This window comes from Papio anubis, chromosome 12 (genome assembly GCF_008728515.1).
Source record: "Papio anubis isolate 15944 chromosome 12, Panubis1.0, whole genome shotgun sequence".
Classification (NCBI taxonomy): domain Eukaryota; kingdom Metazoa; phylum Chordata; class Mammalia; order Primates; family Cercopithecidae; genus Papio; species Papio anubis.
This window is the reverse complement of record NC_044987.1, coordinates 114,546,097-114,570,506: the sequence shown is the minus strand read 5'-3', so window position 1 is coordinate 114,570,506 and position 24,410 is coordinate 114,546,097. Positions and strand designations below refer to the sequence as shown.

The following is a 24,410-nucleotide window of genomic DNA, read 5'->3' as shown; positions in this document are numbered from 1 at the left end:
CAATTATTTCAGCACTTCTGTTGAAAGATCATCTTTTGGCCAGGCACGGTGGGTCATACCTGTAATCCCAGCACTTTGGGAGACCGAGGCAGGTGAATCACCTGAGGTCAGGAGTTCGAGACCAGCCTGACAAACATGGTGAAACCCCGTTTCTACTAAAAATACAAAAATTAGCCGGGTATGGTGACGCACACCTGTAATCCCAGCTACTTGGTAGGCTGAGGCAGGAGAAATGCTTTCAGTGAGCCAAAATCACACCACGGCACTCCAGCCTGGGTGACACAGCAAGACTCTGTCTCAAAAAAAAAAAGAGAAAAAAGAAAAAGAGGCCGGATGCGGTGGCTCACCCCTGTAATCCCAGCACTTTGGGAGGCCGAGACGGGCGGATCACAAGGTCAGGAGATCGAGACCATCCTGGCTAACACGGTGAAACCCCGTCTCTACTAAAAAAGTACAAAAAACTAGCCGGGTGAGGTGGCAAGAGGCTGAGGCAGGAGAATGGCGTGAACCCGGGAAGCGGAGCTTGTAGTGAGCCGAGTTCGCACCACTGCACTCCAGCCTGGGTGACAGAGCAAAGACTCCGTCTCAAAAAAAAAAAAAAAAAAGAAAAAAGAAAAAGAAAAATCATTTTTCACCACTGAATTGCCCTAGTACCTATACTGAAAATCAATATACTGTGGGGCGCGGTGGCTCACGTCTGTATTCCCAGCACTTTGGGAGGCCGAGGCAGGTGGATCACAAGGTCAGGAGATCAAGACCATCGTGGCTAATATGGTGAAACCCTGTCTCTACTAAAAATACAAAAAATTAGCCAGGCATAGTTGGGGGTGCCTGTAGTCCCAGCTACTCAGGAGGCGAGAACCGGGGAGGCGGAGCTTGCAGCCAGCGGAGATGGCGCCACTGCACTGCAGTCGGGGCAACAGGGTGAGACTCCGTCTCAAAAAAAAAGAAAATCAGTATGAGGGAAGAGAGAGACCCTCTCATATTGTTTTATACTCAGAAAAGGAAAGAGAAGCGAAACTAAAGGCAGGTAGCCCGGCGCCTAGGAACCAGACCTGAAACCAGGCCTGGGCCTGCATGACCTAAGCCTGGTAGTTAAAATTCGACCCCTGACCTAGCAACTGTTGTTATCTATAGATTCCAGACATTGTATGGAAGGACATTGTGAAACCTCCCATTTGTTCTGTTTCACTCTGACTACCGGTATGCTCGCAGCCCGTCACGTACCCCCTGGCTTGCTCAATCGATCACCACCCTCTCACGCGGACCCCCGTAGAGTTGTGAGTCCTTAAAAAGGACAGAAGTTGAGCACCTGACGAGCTCGGATTTTAAGATGCTAGCCTGCCCATGTCCCAGCTGATTAAAGCCACTCCCTTCACTAGCTCGGTGTCTGAGGGGTTTTGTCTGCAGCTCGTCCTGCTACAAATATAAATGTTATTCTGTTTCTGGAATGCATTCTGTTTCACTAATCTGCATGTCTATCTTTACACCAAAAACCACACTGTCTTAATCACTGTAGCTTTATAGTAGTCTTTTTTTTTGAGATAGAGTCTCATTTTGTCACCCAGGTTGGAGTGTGATGGTACGATCTTGACTCACTGCAACCTCTGCCCCTGGGTTCAAGTGATTCTCCTGCCTCACCCTCCTGAGTAGCTGGGAGGCATGCACCAATACGCCCAGCTAATTTTTGTATTTTTAGTAGAGACAGGGTTTTACCATGTCGGCCAGGCTGGTCTCAAACTCCTGACCTCAGGTGATCCACCCACATCAGCCTCCCAAAGTGCTGGGATTACAGGCATAAGCCACCATGCCCGGCCTATCGTAAGTCGTAAAATCAGGTAGTATAAGTTCTCCAACTCTGTTTATACTTTGCAAGGTTGTCTCGGATATTATAGGTCTTTTGAATTTTCACGTATTTTAGAATCAGCATCAATTTTTTTAAAATGCCTACTGAGACTTTGATTGGAATGGCATTCACTCCATAAATCAATTTGGGGGAAACTGACATCATAGGAATATGGAGTGCTCTGATCCATGGATATAGTATATCTCTCCATTTATTGGATCTTCACTTTCAGCAATGTTTTATACTTTTCAGTGTACAGGTCTTGCACATCCCTGATTATATTTTATTATTAAACATTTGTTGTTTTTTTTTTTTTTTTGAGACAGAGTTTCATTCTTTCACCCAGGCTGGAGTGCAGTGGCGCAATCTCGGCTCGCTGCAACCTCTGTCTTCAGGTTTCAAGCGATTCTCCTGCCTCAGCCTCCTGAGTAGCTGGGATTACAGGCGCATGCCACCACGTCCGGCTAATTTTTTGTATTTTTATTAGAGATGGGGTTTCACCATGTTAGCCAGGATGGTCTCGATCTCTTGACCTCATGATCCGCCCACCTCGGCCTCCCAAAGTGCTGGGATTACAAGCATGAGCCACTGCGCCTGGTCACGCCCAGCTAGTTTTTGTATTTTTAGTAGAGACAGAGTTTCACCATGTTGGCCAGGCTGGTCTCGAACTCCTGACCTCAAGTGATCTGCCCACCTCAGCCTTCCAAAGTGCTGGGATTACAGGCATGAGCCACCGTGCCTGGCCAAACATTTGATTTTTTGGAGTTATGTAATTAGTATTTTGAAATTTTCAATTTCTGATTGCTTATTGTTAGTACTTAGAAGTACAACTGCTTTTTTGTCGAGGCATAGTGGCTCACGCCTGTAATACAAATACTTTGGGAGGCTAAGTTGGGAGGATCACTTGAGCTCAGGAGTTCAAAAGCAGCCTGAGCCTGATAGCAAGACCCTGTCGCTACAAAAAAAATTTTTTTAAATTAGCCAGCCATGATGGCATGCACTCCACCCAGCCTGAGGAGGTAGGCAATGCTTTTTGTGATATTTGAGGAGAAAGACGTTCCTGGGAGAAGGAAAGAAATATGCAAAAGGTGATAGGCCTGCCTGGGGCATGGTAGGGATGGTACACCTGAGGCCCCACAAACTGGGCATTATGCCTGAAGGGCAGAATGTGGGAGGGAAGGCAAGGCGTGAGCTCAAGTGTGAGGAGATCTCTCTGGCTGCTGTACGGATAACGGATGAGGAGGAACGCATAGGAAAGGGGACTGTTGCATTTTCCCAGGCATGAGATGATGATGGTCTGGACTAGGACAGTGGCAGTGAAAATGGCAAGGCAAGAATGAATTCTAGAGACACTCAGGAGGTAGAACCAACAGGATGTCCTCTCTTGCCTAATGCACCACAAGAGCTTCCTAACTGGTTTCCCTGCTCCCACACTTGCCTTCCTCCCCACTACAGATTATTCCAACACAGGAGCTGGAGTGACTTTATTTATTTTATTATTATTATTTTTTTGAGACTGAGTCTCGCTCTGTTGTCCAGGCTGGAGTGCAGTGGCATGATCTCGTTTCACTGCAAGCTCCGCCTCCCGGGTTCATGCCATTCTCCTGCCTCAGCCTCCCGAGTAGCTGGGACTACAGGTGCCTGCCACCACGCCCAGCCAATTTTTGTATTTTTTAGTAGAGACAGGGTTTTACTGTGTTAGCCAGGATGGTCTCCATCTCCTGACCTCATGATCCGCCCGCCTTGGCCTCCCAAAGTGCTGGGATTACAGGTGTGAGCCACCACACCCGGCCTGGAGTGACTTTATTACACCTAAGTCAGAGCATGTCACACCTCTGCTCAGCACCCTCCAGTGACTTCTCACTTCACTCAGGAAAAGCCAAGGTCCCTGTGATGGCCAATGCAATCTTGCCCTGGCCTCTCTCCTCCTACACACCCTTCACTAGTTCCATTATAGCCACACTCATCTCCTCCAACAAAGTAGCACCCCTCCACCTTTATTGAGCTGTAACTCTTTACCCAGACATCCACTTGGCTCATAACCTCACTTCCTTTAAGTCTGCTCAAATGTCACCTTCTCAAGGAAGCTTACCCGATTATCCTCGCTGATACTGCAACCAGCTTCAAGTACCCCACCACATCCTGATCCCCTTTATTCTGTTCTACTTTTTTCCTATAGCACTGATCATCTTCCAGCACATTAGATTTTTCACTTATGTCTATGGTTTGCTGTCACATCTACTAGGATAAGCTCCATAAAGGCAGAGATCTTTATTTTGTTAAGTGACATCCTAAGTCCCTAGAACAGGAGACACTTGATCCATATTTGTAGACTAACTGAATAAATGACTTAATTACCAGTTTGGATGTGGGGGACAGATAGTGAGCATGATGCCCGTTTCCGGAGCTGGGGTGCGGACAGTATCTAGGGACACTGAAAGCAGGAGAGATCCCGGCTGGAGACCAGACACAGAAATCATCAGCACCTGGGTCAGGGGGTGGAATGGAGCAGAGGAAATCATGCAGGAAGAGTAAAGAGAAGGACATCAGGTAAAGAGAAGAGGACATATGCATAGCCAGAGAGAAAAGAGGAGCAGAGACATGTGGATCACAGAAGCTTAGGGAGGAGACTTTCAAGAAGGGGAGAGAGGTTGAGTCAAGCAAGGGTTGAAAGCCAGCCATTGGATGCAGTCACTAGAAAGTTACAGATAGGCAGGGTGTTGTGGCTCACACCTGTAATCCCAATACTTTGGGGGACTGAGGTGGGAGGATCGCTTGAGCCCGGGAGGTCGAGGCTGCAATGAGCCCTGATAGCGCCCATGCACTCCAGCCTGGGCGACAGAGCGAGACCCTGTCGCAAAAATAAATACATAAATAAATGAAAAGAAAAGGGGGGGAAAAAGTTATACGTGGCCTTACGGGGAAGCCAACTCTGACTGGTTATAAGCTGAAACTGTCAGGTCAACAGGTGACACGGAAGATGAGCACAGAGATTTAGAGGCAGACAGACCTGGCGCCAATCCTAGGACAGGTTTTGATAAGCCTCTGAATTTCAATTGCCCCACGTTTCGCGGGAGGGGGTAGCACCCCCTAGCTCATAAACCTTAGTGATGATTAAATGAGATGACGGAGGAAAACGCAAGGCACAAAGTGGATGCATTGGCTCCATTTTGTTAATCAGCGGGCTTAGTTGGCTGCGACCCAGACACGAACTAAACTACAGGGCAGCCCAGGACCAGTGGGGGTCTTGCTTATGGCTCAGAGTTGAACAATACACGGACAGCAAAACCAGAACCTGAGATGGGGGCAAGTCTGCGATGCTGAAGTCAATTCCTTTGCACAAACAGAACACTTCCGTCCCAAGATTAGCAGGAATTAATCTCCCAGTCTCGGGTACACCTGGCTGCCCCTCCCTGTCCTGGCGCGGCAAACGTCCCCGGAGGCCAGCCAGGGATCACCCGCCCAAGGACTGCGCTTTCCCTACTCTTCAGCCAACTGGAGCGGGACCTGGGCCTAGGCAACGCAGCTGTCCGCCCCTAACAACCACTCACCTGCTTTCCCCTTTCTATAGGCCAGTAAAGGTACTTTCTTTTTCTTATTGGTCCGCGTAACTTATCGCAACCAATCAGTGGCAGCCACGGGACCCAACTCACTCCCACACAACTTGGGGGGTGATCATGGAGAAGACAAATTTTTGTTTTCCGCATACAGTTCTCTCAGAGAGCACCGTATTTGTCAAACTGTTGTGACTCTCCCTAAATTGAGGCTTTTAAACATTTCATTCCCCTTAGGCTTGTACAGTCTGTCCCTGGCCTACTCCCCCTCCAGGTGGTACAGCCCGCAAGCGGCTCCACCTCCCAGCCCCTCGCGGGGCCGAGTCCCCCACTAGGCGGAGGCCACTCAGCGCAGGGGCCATACCATCTGTGACTAATAAATAATAGGGGGACCCCCCCCCCCACAACGTCCCACTGTTGCTCTATTACCTTCTGACCACCTCTCGGACCTCTTGCCCAGCCCTTCCCCGTAGACACGAGCCCCAGATACGGTGGTGACACCATTGCTATGGACCCACGTAGGGCGCAGTGCGAGCCAGGGCAGGACGCATTTGGTACGACCCACGCCGCGCCCCGCGCCGCCGGAAGTGAGGTGTCTGACCCCCGAAGTTCCGGTTCGCAGGGGGTGGGGAGTGTCGTTAACCGGAGCGGCCGCCGCAGTCGCGCGGATTGAGCGGGCTCGCGGTGCTGCGTTCCTGGTGAGTGGGGCGAAGTCTGGCCCGAGTTGTGGTTGGGGTCGGGACCCGAACCTTCCCCTTGAGGGCTCCAGAGTGGGCGCGGCCCTCAGCCCCGCCGCCCGCTTTCGGCCTGTCAGCTGGCCGGAGACCTCAGACGCCGGTGCGGCCGCTCTGCTCAAGCCTGGGCCCTGCCTGCGACGCCCGCAACTCCTAGTGCTCACAGGTGCGCGGCCGCGAGGGCGACCCGGCTTCTCCCGTTCCGCTGCTGCTCTCTGCCGGTCGGCCGTTCTTGTGGTGCCCTGAGTTGACACTACTCCGGGGGTCGGGGGACCCCAGGATTCCAGGCTGACGTTCCCCGCCCACTCCCGCGGGGCGCGCGTCCGAACTGCCCACCCTAACACAGCTGTCACCGGCGCTGTCGCCTGCCCAGTCTGCTACCCTCTGTGCCTTGGCTGCTCAGCCCTGGCCGCGCGTTCCCGCCCCTGGAGCAGATTTCTGCTGTTGCCTCCCACCCCATCTCCTCCACCGGAGGGTCAGCGGTGCAGCTCCCCCTCCTCCAACACTGCAGCTTTTCCTCATCGCCTCCCTAGAGGCGGCGGCTTGGCAGTCAGCGTGGAAAGAGCCCTAGATTTGAAACAAGACTGACCCAGGTTCCAGGCCTTGCGTCAGTGTGATCACTTAACCCCTTCGAGGCTTATTTGTAAAATGGGGGAGAGTAAGCTATTCTTGGTCTGATGATTTCGAGGGCGAAATGTGATTCCCCCTCTCCGCGCTTTCTCCTATTGATTGAGGCTGTGCCAGGCACCGTGCTATTTTGCACAGCAGGCGCATCACATAAGTTATTTTCTTGCCCCATTTAGGTCTCCGGGCCAGGGCAATGTTCCGCACGGCAGTGATGATGGCGGCCAGCCTGGCGCTGACCGGGGCTGTGGTGGCTCACGCCTACTACCTCAAACACCAGTTCTACCCCACTGTGGTGTACCTGACCAAGTCCAGCCCCAGCATGGCAGTGAGTTCAGGGCTCAGGGAGGGAGGAACTCCCTGGGAGGGAAGGAGGAGTCTGCCTGGGCCAGGGGCGGGGCTAGAGGTCAGGTAAGTAGGGAAGTAGCCGCCAGCTGTCTAACTTTGAATAAACTGTGATTAGGATGTGGAGGATCCCGAATGATGAGTCCCAAGCAGAGGAAAGCGGAAAGTGACCTCAAACCATAGCCTCTCCCCACTCCTAGGTCCTGTACATCCAGGCCTTTGTCCTTGTCTTCCTCCTGGGCAAGGTGATGGGCAAGGTGTTCTTTGGGCAACTGAGGGCAGCAGAGATGGAGGTAAGATGTCGGTTGCCCCAAAGGTGAGGGCAGGGTGCTGGGAAAGAATGTTTGGGATCCACATTATTCCCTGCCTGGTCCCCAGCACCTTCTGGAACGTTCCTGGTATGCTGTCACAGAGACTTGTCTGGCCTTCACCGTTTTTCGGGATGACTTCAGCCCCCGCTTTGTTGCACTCTTCACTCTTCTTCTCTTCCTCAAATGTTTCCACTGGCTGGCTGAGGATCGTGTGGACTTTGTGAGTCAAGGAAGGGAGTTCTGAAGCAGGTGGAAGCCAGGGAGTGGCCAGCGGGCAGGCTTAAAGAGCAGGGAGGGCTGGGTTGAGGATGTGGGGTGAGCCCCAGGCTTCCTGACAGGCCTCTTGTGTGCTCTGCCTCAGATGGAACGCAGCCCCAACATCTCCTGGCTCTTTCACTGCCGCATTGTCTGTGAGTGAGATTCAGGGGAAGGGAGGGGAGGAGTGGAATGTGAACAGTGGGCCTGTACTCCGGAGCACAGGCCGCCCCCCACAGCTGTACAGGAAAGATAATTTAGGAAGTTAATTTGCATAGTCTCTGTCCTGTTCCACTCCAGGGCTTCTCAACTGCCTGGGCCCTCAGCCCTTTGCCTTCTCACCTGCAGCCTGGGCACCCCAACGACTCCCCCTCCCCCAGGAAGCTCCCAGAGGGCCAGGTTCAGTGGAGTGTGCCCACCTGACTAGATCACTGGGGCCATGGTAGGCTGAAGGGTGGGACTGTCGTAGAGCATTAAATAGCTGTTGGGCCCTGGGCTGACCTCCCCTACCCCGCATGTATGGGGGTCCCCACAGCTCTCATGTTCCTTCTGGGCATCCTGGACTTCCTCTTCGTCAGCCATGCCTATCACAGCATCCTGACCCGTGGGGCTTCTGTGCAGCTGGTGTTTGGCTTTGAGGTAAAACTGGCTTGGGAGGTTGAGAGGACAAGCCCGAGGTGACCCCACATGCACTTTGAATAACCCAACAGACCCTTCCTCAGCACCTGCTATGTGGCCAACCTGTGCTGGCCACCAAGGGGCAGTGATCAGATACGGCTCCTGCCCTCCACACCCTCACTCCTAGGTGATTGGGGAAGAGCACAAAGAGCCTAGGACAGAGGAGGAACCCCAACCTGGGGCTCAGGAGAGGGTTCCTAGAGGCTTGTGCCAGAGCTAGCTGGTAATGGACAGGAGAGGATTAGCTCAATGGACATTTGGAGGCGTGTCCCTGGCAGAGGGAGAATGTGTTCAGTGACAACAGCTCATATTTGTTGAATGCAAATTTCACACCAGGCCCTGTGCTGAGCTCCTGACCTGCATCTCTTATTTAGCAAGACAATACTGTTATAAAGGAACAGTTAATTCTGTCATTTTATAGATAAGTTAATTGAGGTTCATTGAGTTGCCAAAAGTCACAGCTAGTAAGTGGAGGGGCTAGGAGGACCCCGGGTGTGTCTAGAGCCTGTGATTGTACCACTGCACCTGCTGTGCAGAGGCTCGGGGGAGCAGTGTGGGTACAGCAAGGGGGAGCTGTGTGTTCACATCCCCCTTGTCCCCCTCTCCCTTCAGTATGCCATCCTGATGACGATGGTGCTCACCATCTTCATCAAGTATGTGCTGCACTCCGTGGACCTCCAGAGTGAGAACCCCTGGGACAACAAGGCTGTGTACATGCTCTACACAGAGCTGTTTACAGGTGAGAGGGGCCTGGGCCTCTCCTGATCTGGACTAGCATACTCCACTCTGCCTCCTGGCCCTGTGACCTGCTGCTTTCTGCATCCCCTCCCCGCAGGCTTCATCAAGGTTCTGCTGTACATGGCCTTCATGACCATCATGATCAAGGTGCACACCTTCCCACTCTTTGCCATCCGGCCCATGTACCTGGCCATGAGGTGAGCCCAGCCCTATCCCCCGATCCTCCCAACCTGATCCCATCCCTTCTCCTGCTTTCACTGACTGTCCTTTCAGACAGTTCAAAAAAGCTGTGACAGATGCCATCATGTCTCGCCGAGCCATCCGCAACATGAACACCCTGTAAGTAGGCTTGGCATGGCTGCTGTCCCAAGCTGTGTCCTGGGTCCCTCTGCTTCCAGCTCTGGATCTGATACAGCCCATCATCCTAACCAGGTATCCAGATGCCACCCCAGAGGAGCTCCAGGCAATGGACAATGTCTGCATCATCTGCCGAGAAGAGATGGTGACTGGTGCCAAGAGACTGCCTTGCAACCACATTTTCCATACCAGGTGGGAGGGGCCCTGGGGAGCCTACACAGCGGGGCACAGGCCCCAGAAGGCAGGCCCCTAGGGATCTGCTGACCTCTGCCTGGCCTTGACCCGCAGCTGCCTGCGCTCCTGGTTCCAGCGGCAGCAGACCTGCCCCACCTGCCGTATGGATGTCCTTCGGGCATCGCTGCCAGCCCAGTCACCACCACCCCCAGAGCCTGCGGAACAGGGGCCACCCCCTGCGCCCCACCCCCCACCACTCTTGCCTCAGCCCCCCAACTGTGAGTATCCCCTTGTCTGACCACCCAGCACACCACTGGGTACTTGCCCTGGACTGGGTATGGAAGATGCTGGGAAATTGGAGAGTCCCTGCCCTCCAGAATCGCAGTCTGGGCCAGGAAGGGATGGAAAGATGAGAAATAGATGCTTGCAGTCAGTGTGACCAGTGCTGGGCTCAGGGCCTGTGGGAATAGGACAGAGCTTGCAATAGTCAGGCCCCCTGACTGGGAGTTGGGTCTGTGTCCGTTTGGCCCTTTTCTTACCTCCCTGTCTTCTCTCTGCAGTCCCCCAGGGCCTCCTGCCTCCTTTTCCTCCAGGCATGTTCCCACTGTGGCCCCCCATGGGCCCCTTTCCACCTGTCCCGCCTCCCCCCAGCTCAGGAGAGGCTGTGGCCCCTCCATCCACCAGTGCAGGTGAGCCTTTGGGTACTGTGACAGCCAGGGGGTGGCAGGGATGGAACACTCACTGACTTCTTGTTCCTGCTCTTCAGCAGCCCTTTCTCGGCCCAGTGGAGCAGCTACAACCACAGCTGCTGGCACCAGTGCTGCTGCTGCTTCTGCCACAGCATCTGGCCCAGGCTCTGGCTCTGCCCCAGAAGCTGGCCCTGCCCCTGGCTTCCCCTTCCCTCCTCCCTGGATGGGTATGCCCCTGCCTCCGCCCTTTGGTAAGCCGGGCCACTCTGGGTTCTTCTGGGGGGTGAGGTTGGTGTCTGGCCCCAGCAGCCCAGACTGAGCCTTTCTCTCTCCAGCCTTCCCCCCAATGCCTGTGCCCCCTGCGGGGTTTGCTGGGCTGACCCCAGAGGAGCTACGAGCTCTGGAGGGCCATGAACGGCAGCACCTGGAGGCCCGGCTGCAGAGCCTGCGTAACATCCACACACTGCTGGACGCCGCCATGCTACAGATCAACCAGTACCTCACTGTGCTGGCCTCCTTGGGGTGTGTCTGTACAGGGGAAGCAGAGTGGGTTTGGTGGATCAGGAGTGGAGCTGCCAGGAGGTCCCCAGCAGTGGTTCTTGGCCTTTGACACCTGCCAATTCAGGCTACCTATCTACAGGTCCATCCAGATTCTCCAGGAGTTCTTGGTAACTCCTGGTGCCTGTCTGTCCTCCCACTCCAGAAAGCACATCTGGATCTAACTAGGAGTGATGTTTATTCGAGAGCTGACTTTGGATCTTACTCCTTTTTATTTCTCTAAAGTCAAATTATTCAGAATTTGCAGTGCTTTAGTTCATCACATGATATTCTCCTGAGATGTAGTGACACTTAGATTGACAATTGCTGCCCCCAAACTGAGGGAGCAAATAATAGGAAGTCACTTGGAGCCATCCTGGCCCAAGTGCAAGCGCTGGTCCCATCACTCACTTGTTTTTGACCTCTTAACGTTATTTGAATAAAGGGGTCTTAATTCATATTCGTAAGTGATGTCTACTGCCGATGCGGTGGCTCACACCTGTAATCTCAGCACTTTGGGAGGCTGAGGCAGGACTGTTTGAGCCTAGGAGTTTAAGGGTGCGGTGAGCTATGATTGTGCCACTAAATTCCAGCTTTGGTGATGGAGCCGAGACCCTGTCTTTTAAAAAAGTGACATGTACATAATGCCTGGCATCTAGCAGTGACAGCACAGGCTTGGAGAGGAACTTGAGTCCAAGGCTTGAGCACTGTGGCTTATTCAGTGGGTCCCCTATAAGGTGCCTGACTCCCCAGGGTGGAGACTGCAGGGTAAGAGTGAACAGGTCAACAGTCCCTGCCTGCAAGCACCTTACAGCTAAGGGATAGAATCACTTGGCCCTTGAGTCAAGTCACCCTGTCTGAGTTCATTCAGCATGTTCACTTGTGTTTGCCAGGCACTGGGGCCACAAGGGCACATCATTCTATACTCTGTTCTGCAAGGCTCACCAAGGGCAGGAGAATCTGCCCAACCTAGGATGCCAAGGCCAGACCCGCCTCTCGTCCCTTCTCTTCCCAGGCCCCCTCGGCCTGCCACTTCAGTCAGCTCCCCTGAGGAGACTGCCACTACAGTTATTGCTGCTGCCTCCTCCACCAGCATCCCCAGCTCAGAGGCCACGACCCCAACCACAGGAGCCTCCCCAACAGCCCCTGAAATGGAAAGGCCTCCAGGTAGGTGTGATTGGCCTCCAGCCGGGGGAGCAGGGAACTTCTCTAGGTTCCACTTCCAGTCTCTCTGTCCCCAGCTCCTGAGTCAGTGGGCACAGAGGAGATGCCCGAGGATGGAGAGCCTGATGCAGCAGAGCTCCGCCGGCGCCGCCTGCAAAAGCTGGAGTCTCCTGTTGCCCACTGACATTGCCCCAGCCCAGCCCCAGCCCCTGCTCTTTTGAGCAGCCCTCGCTGGAACACATCCTGCCACCAAGTGCCAGCTCCCTCTCTGTCTGCAGCAGGGAGTAGTACCCCCAGCTCTGAGAAAGAGGCGGCATCCCCTAGGCCAAGTGGAAAGAGGCTGGGGTTCCCATTTGACTCCAGCCCTCAGAGTCCCAGGCAGCTATGGGGATCTCGGGTCAGTTCCAGCCTTCCTCTCCAACTCTTCAGCCCTGTGTTCTGCTGGGGCCATGAAGGCAGAAGGTTAAGCCTCTGAGAAGCCCTCTTCTTCCCCTACCCCTTTCTGGGAGAAGGGGCAGCCCCTCTGAGCCCTACTTGTGTGTGTGGAGTCACACTGCGGTGCCGAACAGTATTAGCTCCCGTTCCCAAGTGTGGACTCCAGAGGGGCTGGAGGCAAGCTATGAACTTGCTCCCTGGCCCACCCCTAAGACTGGTACCCATTTCCTTTTCTTACCCTGATCTCCCCAGAAGCCTCTTGTGGTGGTGGCTGTGCCCCCTATGCCCTGTGGCATTTCTGCGTCTTACTGGCAACCACACAACTCAGGGAAAGGAATGCCTGGGAGTGGGGGGGGCAGGCGGGCAGCACTGAGGGACCCTGCCCCGCCCCTCCCCCCAGGCCCCTTTCCCCTGCAGCTTCTCAGGTGAGACTGACCTGTCTCACCCAGCAGCCACTGCCCAGCCGCACTCCAGGCAAGGGCCAGTGTGCCTGCTCCTGACCACTGCAATCCCAGCGCCCAAGGAAGGCCACTTCTCAACTGGCAGAACTTCTGGAGTTTAGAATTGGAATTACTTCCTTACTAGTGTCTTTTGGCTTAAATTTTGTCTTTTGAAGTTGAATGCTTAATCCCGGGAAAGACGAAGGTCTTTCCAGTTTAGAAAAGGCTCTGTACCAAGGAGGGACCACAGGAGCTGGGACCTGCCTGCCCCTGTCTTTTCCCCTTGGTTTTGTGTTACAAGAGTTGTCGGAGACAGTTTCAGATGATTATTTAATTTGTAAATATTGTACAAATTTTAATAGCTTAAATTGTATATACAGCCAAATAAAAACTTGCATTAACAGTTGGTGGGGTTTGTCTCATGGAATCAATAAAATCAGTGTCGGGCTCCTTGCTGTGGCTGTACACTTGAGAATGGAATGGAATCTCCAGGAGTTAGGGTTTCCATGGAAGCCAGCACTATCCTTGGGGACACCATTGACCATTAACAGATTAGGAAGATGTGCCCATTTTACACATGGAAAAGCAGCCCAGAGTTCAGTGCCCTGCCTCAGGGCAGAGACCAAGTTGGGGATCCAGGAACTGGGAGCTGTCTTAGCCAGTTTGGGGGTAGGGTGGGGTCTCAGGCCTTTGGCCCCTGTGACTCCAATGAAGGCTAGTGAGCTGGGGTTGGGATGGGATGGCAGGGTGAAAGGTCAGCGTATTCCTGCCTGCAAACCCCTCCCCGGCCTTGATTCCAGGTCAGCAGGCTGGGGAGGATGGCCCTATGCTGGCTGTGAGGAGTTCCAGCCACTCCCTTGTGGTCAGGCCAGCAAGTCTGGTCTGCAATGGAACAGTGACCAAGAATGGGCCTCCTACCTCTCTAGGAGAGAGAGCCCAGGGCTAACGTGGGCACTGTACTTCGAACAGAAGATCTCCAAGCCCCATGCCCGAGTCATCTGTGTTCATAGCCTGTACCAAACAAGATCTGGCCTAGAGCAAGGGTTTGGGGATGTTTGCAACAATGAGCTTTGGAGGGCCAAGGGAACAAAGTGCCCAGTGGCTCTGCCCTGTGCTACCTTCCCCTAAACTAGGTTGGGCTACTGCTTCCACCAAATGACAACTAGAATTTGAATTGCTGAGCCCAAGGAAAGGAAAACAAAACAGGCCAAGGTGGGCAGGGCACATGGCTCACGCCTATAATCCCAGCACTTTGGGAGGCCGAGGTGGGCAGATCACTTGGAGTCAGGAGTTTGAGACCAGCCTGGCCAACATGGTGAAACCTCATCTTTACTAAAAATACAAAAATTAGCAGGTTGTGGTGGCGGGTGCCTGTAATCCCAGCTACTCAGGAGGCTGAGGCAGAACTGCTTGAACCCAGAGGTGGAAGTTGGAACCCAGTGAACCAAGATCATGCCACTGCACTCCATCCTGGGCAACACAGTGAGACTCCATCTCAAAAAACAACAGGCCAAGACAGGAGGGAGAGAAAGCTGCTGACACCCCCCATTAGCCTGGTTATTCCTATTTGGTCTTCCACATTAGGCACTCTCCCCCAGCATGTACATAGGGTTCAGTTTTCTCCTTTATGCAAGCAAGGCCTGACCCCAAAGTCCTTTAGCCTTAGTTTCTGTATCCCCTGTCTCAGGGGCTCCAACACCCACCTCCCTCCTCCTGAGGCCCCCTAGACTTGATCCGCAGGGCAGGCTGACATGCAGGCCGCTCAGCTAGGCCTCAGAAGCCTTTCTCCAAGAGCCAGGCTTTAAGCTCCTGGTCAAAGTAGCCCTTGATTCGCAGGGTACCTGTCACCTCATTGACCTGGGTGACGGGTGTCTTCCCCAGCAGTGGGCTCAGAAAATCTTCCACATCTTTCTGCAGGGCCTAGGGAAAGATGACAAATCAGGTCAGGCCAAGAGTCCCTTCCCTTGAAAGGACTCCTGTCCCTCCAGCCCTGAAAGGGTCAGGCCCAGCCCCAGACCCACCCACCTACTTACCCAGATGTCCCCTTCTACTTTCCGGATCACAGTCATCTGCCGGTTGCCATGCGTGATGTCCCTGTAGACAGGGACATTGTGCATCCGAGAGCGTCGTACAAAGTAGGGCAGGTTGGGTGGGGGGTCTGCGACAAGGAAAGACGCTGTTAAATCAACTCTTCCTAGGTGCCATCCCACCTCAGCCAAGGTCCTTGCTCTCAGTCTGCAGAGGGCAAATGCACCCAGCTGGACCAAGCCACCTCCAGACTTTAGGTCAGGGGGTCTCCTCTTTCCTTCAGCTTGGAGTGAGGACCAAATTGTTCACCCTGGTACCCTAAGGCCCCACACAAGGCCTGTCACTAAGTAGGTACTCAAGAAAACATGAAGTCAGGGACATGCCTCCCTGGATCTTTGGGTCCCCCTCTAGGCCAATCCTTGCCCTCCTCCACTGGGTCAGGGAGGCTAAAAGCAATCTCTGGAACAAAGAGATTGGGATTTACAAGCACTGAGCACCTACCATATGCTGGGCTCTGCACTAAGGGCTCTAGGTACTGAGCAGATCATCTCCATTTTGCTAAAACAGGTTGGGTCAAGCTAAGTGACTAATTCAAGATAATATCAACAGTAAATAAAGCCACATTCAAACCCAGAACTGCCTGACTCCACGCTGTGTTCTTAATTATAGACATAGTCTCCTGGGGGGAAAGAAGGTCCAAGCTCTTGGGTTTTCTCTCTGTTGTTTACTTTCCCCCATATGGGGAAGACCCAATCCCAATAGTGTGGATGGATGAGTACCAGTGAACAACAGAGGACTCCATTCCTGGGCTCTTCCTCAGGCATGAGACAGATGTAACCCACAGGGATCGCAAAACAAGTCCTGAACCCACTGAAGAGTCTAGAGCCTCATGGGGGAGGCCGACCTCTGGGGAAGAGGTGATGCTCCGTGAAGTTTTCAAATCATCCCTAACCACCCAGCTCACCTCTGGGAGGCTGCCAGCCACTAGGGGTAGGATAATGTTCATGTTTTGGGGGATCTGGGATCCTCGTAGCTGGTAACAGGCGCTCCACAAACTGATATTCATCCACAGACTCCACAAAGCTGGGGTAATCTGGAGGGCCCTGGGTCTGGCTCTGAAGCAAAACAAAAATTCCATTTCTCCATTAGCCTACACAACACAGGATGGCATAAGTTCAGTAAGTAGAGAATGGAAACATTACAGGCAGAGAGAATGGCATAAATAAAAGGCTGGGCGATCGGTGTGAAAGCTATCAGAATCAAAATGGAGTGAGTCACTTGGGTTAAAAATCCCAACAAACAAAGCTAGGGAGGGCCATGAAGAGAGAGTTCTTGGCCGGGCGCGGTGGCTCATGCCTGTAATCCCAGCTCTCAGGGAGGCAGAGGCGGGAGGATAGCTTGAGCCCAGGAGTTCGAGACCTGCCTGGGTAATATAGCGAGACTCCGTTCTCCACAAAAAGGGGAAAAAAAAAAAAGACAAAAAAAAAAAAAGTTCTTGTGCACAAATACTTAATAACAAGAACTATCACAAAAGACTGCAAAAACCACAGACTTGCACAAAGGCCATTGCAACCTTACACAAAAAAGTATTTCTGGCTGGGCAGGGTGGCTCACGTCTGTAATCCCTGCACTTTGGGAGGCCGAGGCAGGTGGATCACCTGAAGTCAGGAGTTCAACATCAGCCTGGCCAACATGGCGAAACCCCATCTCTACTAAAAATACAAAAATTAGCCAGGTATGGTAGTGCATGCCTGTAATCCCAGCTACTTGGGAGGCTGAGGCAGGAGAACTGCTTGAACACAGGGGGCAGCAGTTGCAGTGAACTGGTATCATGCTACTGCACTGCAGCCTGGGTGACAGAGCGACAAGACTCTCTCAAAAAACAAAAATAAACAAACAAAAATTTCTGCAAGGCCATCTGTCCAACAACTGCCTGTCCAATCTTGAACTGGCACCACCCTTGTTATTCATCCTTGTAGCCAAGGATAACTATCTCAATACAATTATGTAATACTCTTTTTTCCTTTCCTTTGATTTATTTATTTTTTTTTTTTTGGGGACCGAGTCTCACTCTGTCACCTAGGCTGGAGTGCAGTGGCGTGATCTCGGCTCACTGCAACCTCCGCCTCCCAAGTTCAAGTTAAGTCTCCTGCCTCAGCCTCCCAAGTAGCTGGGACTACAGGCACACGCCATCACACCCGGCTAATTTTTGTATTTTTTGTAGAGACGGGTTTCACCATGTTGGCCAGGCTAGTCTCAAACTCCTGACTCCAGGTGATCTACCCGCCTTGGCCTCCCAAAGTGCTGGGATTACAGGCGTGAGCCACCGTGCCTGGCCCATTTTTCCGTTAAAAACCTTTGTCTTCTTTTACCTCCCTGATAAGCACATAGTATACACCCTTTTCCGAATAAATATCATTTTCTTTTAGAGTCCGTTATTTAAGTTGACATAAGATAGCACCAGTCTTTGGTTTTCCACGGTGCAGGGTACAGATGGGATGGAAAGGAGGCTCAGATACTCTGAATGGTCTACCTCTCTTAGGATTTCGGTGGGATTCAAAAGAGTATGTGTAGACTTCTGAAAAGTCAATCAAGTCTTTAGAAACTTAAGGCTTAACTTTCTGCCTCGGTTTTAGGAATAGATATTATTATTACATTGGCAGCGTAACCTTGTTTGTACCTTCATGATTGCCTGGCTGGCCTTGCTCACCTAATCACATCTGTGATTGGATATAGTGGTGTTTAATCTTATGATTGCCTTAGCAATTAAGGCAATCAGCCATTATTACATTGGCAGCGTAACCTTGTTTGTACCTTCATGATTGCCTGGCTGGCCTTGCTCACCTAATCACATCTGTGATTGGATATAGTGGTGTTTAATCTTATGATTGCCTTAACAATTAAGGCAATCAGCCGGGCGCGGTGGCTCACGCCTGTAATCCCAGCACTTTGGGAGGCCAAGGTGGGCGGATCGCGAGGTCAGGAGATCGAGACCATGCTAGTTAACACGGTGAAACCCATCTCTACTAAAAATACAAAAAAATTAGCCTGGCGTGGTGGCGGGCGCCTGTAGTCCCAGCTACTCAGGAGGTTGAGGCAAGAGGATGGCGTGAACCCGGGAGGCGGAGCTGGCAGTAAGCCGAGATCGCGCCACTGCACTCCAGCCTGCGCAACAGAACGAGACTCTGTCTCAAAAAAAAAAAGAAAAAAAGAATTAAGGCAATCATAATTCCCTATGCACACTCATGCTAGGATCTCGCCCCTTATCTGAAACGTTTTGGCTTACATAGACACTGCCAGGCACTGTGTTAAGTGCTCCCAAAGAGCACCGCAGTCTACCACTTTCCCTCTCGTTTCTGTATCTACACTCGATCGGGAGACAAGCTCTTCCGATCGAAAACGGCAAAACTAAGGCCCCAAGTAGGAATGCCTTAGTTTTCGGGGTTAACAATGATTAACACTGAGCCTCACACCCACGCGATGCCCTCAGCTCCTCGCTCAGCGCTCTCACCAACAGCCGTAGCCCGCAGCCCCGCTGAACACCGGTTCTCCATCCCCGAAGCGCAGCCCGGAACATGGTAACGGCCATCTTGACCTCGTACGCCAGCCGTCAGTGCACGCAACTGTCTGGTTCCGCCCCCTCCTGCGCGCGCTGCCTGCCCCTGGCAGGCTCGCCTGTGCGAGCGTAAAGGGGCGGAGCTAGGGTCGCCCTGGGCGGTACAAATATCAGAGACCCGCGCGGTCGCTCAGTAGCGACGTGATACGCACGCAGCTCGCGGTCTGTGCAGACGCGCCCTCGCTTCTTCCTCTTTCTCGACTCCATCTTCGCGGTAGCGGCAGCTGGGACCGCGGTTCAGGTAAGAATAGGGCCTTGGCTGGATCCGAAGGGCTTGTAGCAGGTTGGCTGCGGGATCAGAGGGCGCGGGGGAAACTGAAGAACCAGGCCGGCTCTGTGGCCCTGCTCCAGTCCCTATCCGAATTCTTCGGGAGGCCTGGCCTTCCCCACGTGAGCCGCCGCGACCACCTCCATCCCATCGCTATCGTTTCTGGACCACTTTCCATTCCCAAACCTCCTTTATCCCAGAGCATTTCTTCGCTTCTCTTACAAGCCGTCTTTCTTTACTCAGTCGTCAACATGCAGCTCTTTGTCCGCGCCCAGGAGCTACACACCCTCGAGGTTACCGGCCAGGAAACGGTCGCCCAGATCAAGGTAAGGCTGCTTGGTGCGCCCTGGGTTCCATTTTCTTGTGCTCTTCACCCTCGCGGCCCGAGGGAACACTTACGAGCCTTATCTTTCCCTGTAGGCTCATGTAGCTTCACTGGAGGGCATTGCCCCGGAAGATCAAGTCGTGCTCCTGGCAGGCACCCCCTTGGAGGATGAGGCCACTCTGGGCCAGTGCGGGGTGGAGGCCCTGACTACCCTGGAAGTAGCAGGCCGCATGCTTGGAGGTGAGTGAGGGAAGAATGTTCTTTGAACTACCGGTAAGCGTCTAGTGGGTGGGGGGTGCATAGTCCTGTAAGCTGAGTGTCACACCTATGGTAATAGAGTACTTCTCACTGCCCTCAGTTCAGAGTGATTCTTCCTGTTTACATCCCTCATGTTGAACACAGACGTCCATGGGAGACTGAGCCAGAGTGTAGTTGTGTTTCAGTCACATCACGAGATCCGAGTCTGGTTATCAGCTTCCCCACTAAAATTAGGTCAGACCGGGGCCCCCAAAGTGCTCTAGAAAGTTAGAAGCTGGAAAATCCTGAAATGAAACTTAAGATTTCAAGGTCAGATATCTGCAGCTTTGTTCTCATTACCTGTTGGGCCCAGCTTCTCTTTAAAGGCTTGAATTGAGGAAAGAGGGGTTCTGCTGGGTGGCACCTTCTTGCTCTTACCTGCTGGTTCCTTCCTTTCCCATTACAGGTAAAGTCCATGGTTCCCTGGCCCGTGCTGGGAAAGTGAGAGGTCAGACTCCTAAGGTGAGTGAGAGTATTAGTGGTCATGGTGTTTGGACTTTGTCTTTTCCTGTCACAGCTAAATCAAGTCCCTGGGCTCTTACCCGGTTTGCCTTCTCCCTCCCTGGAAATGAGCCTGAGGGAAAGGATGCTAGGTGTGGAAGACAGAAACCAGGGCCTGATTAACCCTCCCTTCTTCAGGTGGCCAAACAGGAGAAGAAGAAGAAAAAGACCGGTCGGGCTAAGCGCAGGATGCAGTACAACCGGCGCTTTGTCAACGTTGTGCCCACCTTTGGCAAGAAGAAGGGTCCCAATGCCAATTCTTAAGTCCTTTGTAATTCCGGCTTTCTCTAATAAAAAAGCCACTTAGTTCAGTCATCGCATTGCTTCATCTTTATTTGCAAGGCCTCGGGGAGAGGTTGGTGCTGTGTCCCCTGTAAGAACAGTGAGGCAGAAAAGCCCTTGGTATAGGGGAAGAAATGGTAAACTGCAAGGGGAATTTTCTGTGAAGAAACAGTAGCCACAGATCCTGGGACTTCAGGTGTAGAATTGGAGTTATTCCCTATCCTAAGTAACTTGATCAGTCCCCTCAAGTCATTCTTTTTCATCTTCTAAACAGAAGGTAGCAGGAATCATTGTGGTGAGACGTTTGTTATGGAGGCAGCAATGGAAGGGATGGGTGGGGGAAGAGGTTTGTATAGAAGGTGAACCTGGTCATTCCCTGAACTTGGTACCAGCTGTGGCCTTAGAGTCCAGGGCAGGAATCTGGTCTGCCTCGGTTTTAGAAATAAATATTACGTTGGGTGCATGGTCTCATTTGTACCTCTATGATTGCCTGGCTAGACTTGGTAACCTAATCACATCTGTGATTGGATATAGTGATGTTTCGGTGTTCCCAAAAGTTAGATTATCTCTGGGGCTGATTCAGGGTTGCCTTCTAGCAACTGAGCCTCCCAGCACTTCTGAACCCCACTTACTCATTCAGCTAAAGTTTCAGGACCTGCCAGTTCTTGGGAAATAGCATCCAACAGGGTAAAACCCTTGGGCTGTGGACTTTGAATGCCTGAGTTTGGACCTTCTTTTTTTTCCTAATCCATTTACTGGGTGGCTGGCCTTTGAACTAACTACTAATTTAATCTCTGCCATCTCCAGAGCTGCTGTGAGGGTTAAAGGATGTAGTGTGTGAATCTTGGCTATTTTCGTCTCATGGTGTTAAAGACATGCTTTCTGCTTTCTAGCAGTTTAGAAAGGGGGAGGATGTGGACAGATACAATAGCATCCCAGAGAGGGCCTCTTTTTTGTTTTTCTTTTTTCTTTATCTTTTATTGAGACGGAGTCTCCAACCTCCTGGGTTCGCACCATTCTTCTGCCTCAGCCCCCAGAGTAGCTGGGACTACAGCCATGTGCCACCACGCCTAGCTAATTTTTTGTATTTTTAGTAGAGATGGGTTTTCCCTATGTTGGCCGGGATGGTCTCTATCTCTTGACATTGTGATCACCCGCCTTGGCCTCCCAAAGTGCTGGGATTACAGGTGTGAGCCACAGCACCCGGCCTTTTTTCTTTTTGAGTCAAGGTCTCTCATCCAGGCTGGAGTGCAGTCGCATAGTCATGGCTCACTGCAGCCTCCAAGTCCTGGGCCCAGGTGATCCTACTCAGCCTCCCAAGTAGCTGAGGACTGCAGGCATGCACCACCACTCCTGGCTAAGTTTTTGTACTTCTTGCAGAGACGGGGTTTTGTTGCTGTGTTGCCCAGGCTGGTCTTGAACTGGGCTCAAGTGATCCGCCCACCTTGGCCTCCCAAAGTGCTGAGAGTACAGGCGTCAGCCACTGTGCCCAACTGAGAGGTCATGTTTAAATGACATGTGTGAGACCTGAGATGAATAAATCAAGTGATCAGGTAGGGGAATATTTTAAGCCAAGAGGACTGTATGAAGATGGGGAAGAGGTGATGTCTAGGGGTGGGAGCAGATCCTGCAAGGCCTTGTCAGCCATGGAGAGAAGTTTGGGTTTGAGTCCAAGTGCAATGGAGGGTCGCAGAAGGGTTTTGAGTAAGAGAAGGATCTGATCTGACTTGTGATCTAATTTATCTGGCAGGTTTTTCTGGAGGGCTGGCAAGAAAGGAAAAACACAATGTGTTGTCATCCACGTGAGGGGTCAGGAAGCTTAGACCACCAGTAGTAGTAGTAGGGATGCAAAGAACACTCACAGTTTGGTTCATCACACCTCCACTCCACCACAAGACTGAGCTCTGTTAGAACAGGGACCCCCGACTCCCTTTGATGTGCATTGTGTTCTTGGCACCTAGAATGGGGCCTGCACTTAATGAGATGGATGAATAGTGGTATTTAATAAGAAGATACTTAATGAAGAGTCAGTTTTGGAGGAAAAATAGGAGCTCAAATATTTCTTAAATGCTGCTTTTTATTTGTTTTTCTGAGGTGGAGTTCCTCTCTGTGGCCCAGGCCCAGGCTGGAGGGCGGTGGCGCGATCTCAGCTCACTGCAACCTCCACCTCCTGGGTTCAAATGATTCTCCTGCCTCAGCCTCCGGAGTAGCTGGGACTACAGGCACCCGTCCCCCACGCCCGGCTAATTTTGTATTAGTAGAGATGGGGTTTCTCCATGTTGGTCAGGCCGTGGTCAAACTCCTGACCTCAGGTCATCTGCCCGCCTTGGCCTCCCAAAGTGCTGGGATTATCGGCGTGAGAGCCACCGCACCCGATCCCGACTGCCCTTTTATTCGTCTGTGTCCCCTAGTGCATTTTATTTGTCTGTGTACAGCGCAGGGATGCATCGCCTTTCTGAGGCTTGGCACAATTAGTGGCCCAGGGTAGGTGCTTAGTAAAGGTGGATTTCTGCCACAGCGCATTATAGTGCTAAAGAGAGAGGGTTTTCTCTTTAGATGATCGGGCCACGTTTTGGTGTGACCGCTAGGGGGAGAGGTGGCACCGGCGGAGCGCTCGCCAGACCCATTTTTCCGCTCCTTGCGTCACCGCACAGGGCGGGGCTCGTACCTGACGCCCGGCGTCTGGGCCTGCTCTCACCCTACTAGGGAAAGGGGTGGGGCTCGGCTTTCGGGCGTGGGCGGAAATTGCTCAGAATCCTCGGGAGCTTTGCGAAACCACAGACCGTCGTCGACCCCGCGGTGAGCCGGAAGTAATCGAATAAGCCCCGGAAGTTTGGAACTATCGCCGGCGTGCGTTCGCAGGTAGATCGCGGTGCCAGTTGCTATGGAGCCGGTCGGGCCTTGTGGTTTCTGCCCGGCGGGGGAGGCCCAGCCCGCGCGTTACACCTGCCCTCGCTGTAATGCGCCCTATTGCTCGCTGCGCTGCTACCGGACGCATGGCACCTGCGCAGAAAACTTCTACCGTGACCAGGTGCTGGGAGAGCTCCGCGGCCGCAGCGCCTCGCCCAGCCGCCTGGCAAGCGCCCTACGCCGGCTGCGTCAGCAACGCGATACCGAGGACGAGCCTGGGGAAACAGGCCTTAGCCCCGGCCCGGCGCCCGGCGGCCTCTCGGGACTGTGGGAGCGGCTGGCGCCGGCCGAAAAAACTGCCTTCGAGCGGCTGCTGAGCCGTGGTGAGGCCGGGCGGCTGCTGCCTCCATGGCGGCCGTGGTGGTGGAAGCGCGGAGCCGGACCGCGGCGGCTTCTGGAGGAGCTGGATGATGTCCCGGGCAGTGATGCCGCGGGGCTGGAGCCCGCCCTTGCGAGGACCCCGCCGGAATCTATGAAAGATGCCTTCGCCGCGGAGCTCGCGGCTGCCGAGCTGGTTCTTGGAGATGTCCCGGGGGCCTGCACGCCCGCCATACCCACCCGCATCCCCACGCTGGTCAGCCTGAGCCGCGGCCCAGTCTCGCCGCTCGTGCACTTCCAGCTGCCCAATGTGCTGTTCGCCTACGCGCATACTCTCGCCCTGTATCACGGCGGTGACGACGCACTGCTCTCTGACTTCTGTGCTACACTGCTCGGCGTTTCCGGAGCCCTGGGTGCCCAGCAAGTCTTCGCCTCTGCGGAAGAAGCACTGCAGGCCGCAGCCCACGTGCTGGAAGCAGGCGAACACCCGCCTGGGCCCCTGGGCACACGAGGGGCTATGCACGAGGTCGCTCGCATCCTGCTGGGTGAGAGCCCGACCAACCAGAAAGGCTACACGCTGGCAGCACTGGGAGACCTGGCAAAGACCCTGGGCCGTGCCCGGAAACAGGCTGTGCTTAGAGAAGAGCGAGATCATCTTTACCGGGCCCGGAAAAAGTGCCAATTCCTCCTGGCCTGGACCAATGAAAATGAGGCGGCCCTCACACCCCTGGCTCTAGATTGCGCCAGGGCTCACCAAGCCCATGCTGTGGCAGCCGAGGAGGTGTCCGCCCTCACTGGGGAGCTGGAGCGGCTTTGGGGAGGCCCCGTGCCACCTGCCCCAAGGACTCTCATTGAGGAGCTCCCTGGCTGAACTGGGGACCCTGGTCATTAATAAAGCTGTGACTGGTCAGCCCTGTTGCCTGTTTCTGAAGGATAGCTATTGTCCTACCAGGCCCCCAGAGTCCTGGGCCCACAAGCCACTGC

The 24,410-nt window shown here is 53.3% G+C and overlaps 4 protein-coding genes across 12 annotated transcripts; 3 read left to right on the top strand and 1 right to left on the bottom strand.

The window, feature by feature from the left end:
• The first annotated feature begins 5,740 nt into the window (after window positions 1-5,740).
• SYVN1 (synoviolin 1) lies at window positions 5,741-13,284 on the top strand. 9 transcript variants are annotated; one of them, XM_009185670.4, is made up of 16 exons: window positions 5,741-6,098; window positions 6,938-7,086; window positions 7,304-7,396; window positions 7,482-7,634; window positions 7,776-7,824; window positions 8,205-8,308; window positions 8,960-9,086; window positions 9,183-9,282; window positions 9,359-9,424; window positions 9,518-9,634; window positions 9,731-9,894; window positions 10,177-10,305; window positions 10,386-10,556; window positions 10,641-10,827; window positions 11,858-12,009; window positions 12,084-13,284. In XM_009185670.4, exons 2-16 carry the CDS (start codon window positions 6,955-6,957, stop codon window positions 12,188-12,190), a joined length of 1,851 nt encoding a protein of 616 aa, XP_009183934.1. In that variant the 5' UTR covers window positions 5,741-6,098; window positions 6,938-6,954; the 3' UTR covers window positions 12,191-13,284. The 9 variants fall into 9 exon arrangements, with proteins under 9 accessions (XP_009183934.1, XP_009183933.1, XP_003909636.1 ...); XM_009185669.4 differs by having other exon boundaries at window positions 11,736-12,009; XM_003909587.5 differs by having other exon boundaries at window positions 10,383-10,556.
• Window positions 13,285-14,487: 1,203 nt separating this feature from the next.
• Window positions 14,488-18,597, bottom strand: MRPL49 (mitochondrial ribosomal protein L49). The gene is made up of 4 exons (XM_003909592.3): window positions 18,421-18,597; window positions 15,874-16,024; window positions 14,915-15,039; window positions 14,488-14,801 (listed from the first exon to the last, which is right to left on the bottom strand). The coding sequence occupies exons 1-4, from the start codon at window positions 18,496-18,498 to the stop codon at window positions 14,655-14,657; spliced, it is 501 nt and encodes a 166-aa protein (XP_003909641.1). The 5' UTR covers window positions 18,499-18,597; the 3' UTR covers window positions 14,488-14,654.
• Window positions 18,598-18,618: 21 nt separating this feature from the next.
• On the top strand, window positions 18,619-20,231 carry FAU (FAU ubiquitin like and ribosomal protein S30 fusion). Its single transcript, XM_003909591.2, has 5 exons — window positions 18,619-18,766; window positions 19,037-19,119; window positions 19,214-19,358; window positions 19,822-19,877; window positions 20,055-20,231. The coding sequence occupies exons 2-5, from the start codon at window positions 19,045-19,047 to the stop codon at window positions 20,178-20,180; spliced, it is 402 nt and encodes a 133-aa protein (XP_003909640.1). The 5' UTR covers window positions 18,619-18,766; window positions 19,037-19,044; the 3' UTR covers window positions 20,181-20,231.
• A 2,251-nt stretch (window positions 20,232-22,482) lies between these two features.
• Window positions 22,483-24,336, top strand: ZNHIT2 (zinc finger HIT-type containing 2). The gene has a single exon (XM_003909590.5). The coding sequence runs from the start codon at window positions 23,083-23,085 to the stop codon at window positions 24,295-24,297; it is 1,215 nt and encodes a 404-aa protein (XP_003909639.1). The 5' UTR covers window positions 22,483-23,082; the 3' UTR covers window positions 24,298-24,336.
• The last annotated feature ends 74 nt before the right edge of the window (window positions 24,337-24,410 follow it).

What these genes read in the sequence shown, in the direction of transcription:
- FAU (XM_003909591.2), top strand. Translation starts at nt 19,045, where the DNA reads ATGCAGCTCTTTGTCCGCGCCCAGGAGCTACACACCCTCGAGGTTACC. An exon ending in AAACGGTCGCCCAGATCAAG is followed by an intron (nt 19,120 to 19,213) that starts GTAAGGCTGCTT and finishes CTTTCCCTGTAG; the next exon opens with GCTCATGTAGCTTCACTGGA. An exon ending in AGCAGGCCGCATGCTTGGAG is followed by an intron (nt 19,359 to 19,821) that starts GTGAGTGAGGGA and finishes TTCCCATTACAG; the next exon opens with GTAAAGTCCATGGTTCCCTG.
- MRPL49 (XM_003909592.3), bottom strand. Translation starts at nt 18,498, where the DNA reads ATGGCCGTTACCATGTTCCGGGCTGCGCTTCGGGGATGGAGAACCGGT. An exon ending in GCTGCGGGCTACGGCTGTTG is followed by an intron (nt 16,025 to 18,420) that starts GTGAGAGCGCTG and finishes GTTTTGCTTCAG; the next exon opens with AGCCAGACCCAGGGCCCTCC. An exon ending in AAGTAGAAGGGGACATCTGG is followed by an intron (nt 14,802 to 14,914) that starts GTAAGTAGGTGG and finishes ATCTTTCCCTAG; the next exon opens with GCCCTGCAGAAAGATGTGGA.
- ZNHIT2 (XM_003909590.5), top strand. Translation starts at nt 23,083, where the DNA reads ATGGAGCCGGTCGGGCCTTGTGGTTTCTGCCCGGCGGGGGAGGCCCAG.
- SYVN1 (XM_009185666.4), top strand. Translation starts at nt 6,955, where the DNA reads ATGTTCCGCACGGCAGTGATGATGGCGGCCAGCCTGGCGCTGACCGGG. An exon ending in CTACACAGAGCTGTTTACAG is followed by an intron (nt 9,087 to 9,182) that starts GTGAGAGGGGCC and finishes CCCTCCCCGCAG; the next exon opens with GCTTCATCAAGGTTCTGCTG. An exon ending in TGAAATGGAAAGGCCTCCAG is followed by an intron (nt 12,010 to 12,083) that starts GTAGGTGTGATT and finishes CTCTGTCCCCAG; the next exon opens with CTCCTGAGTCAGTGGGCACA.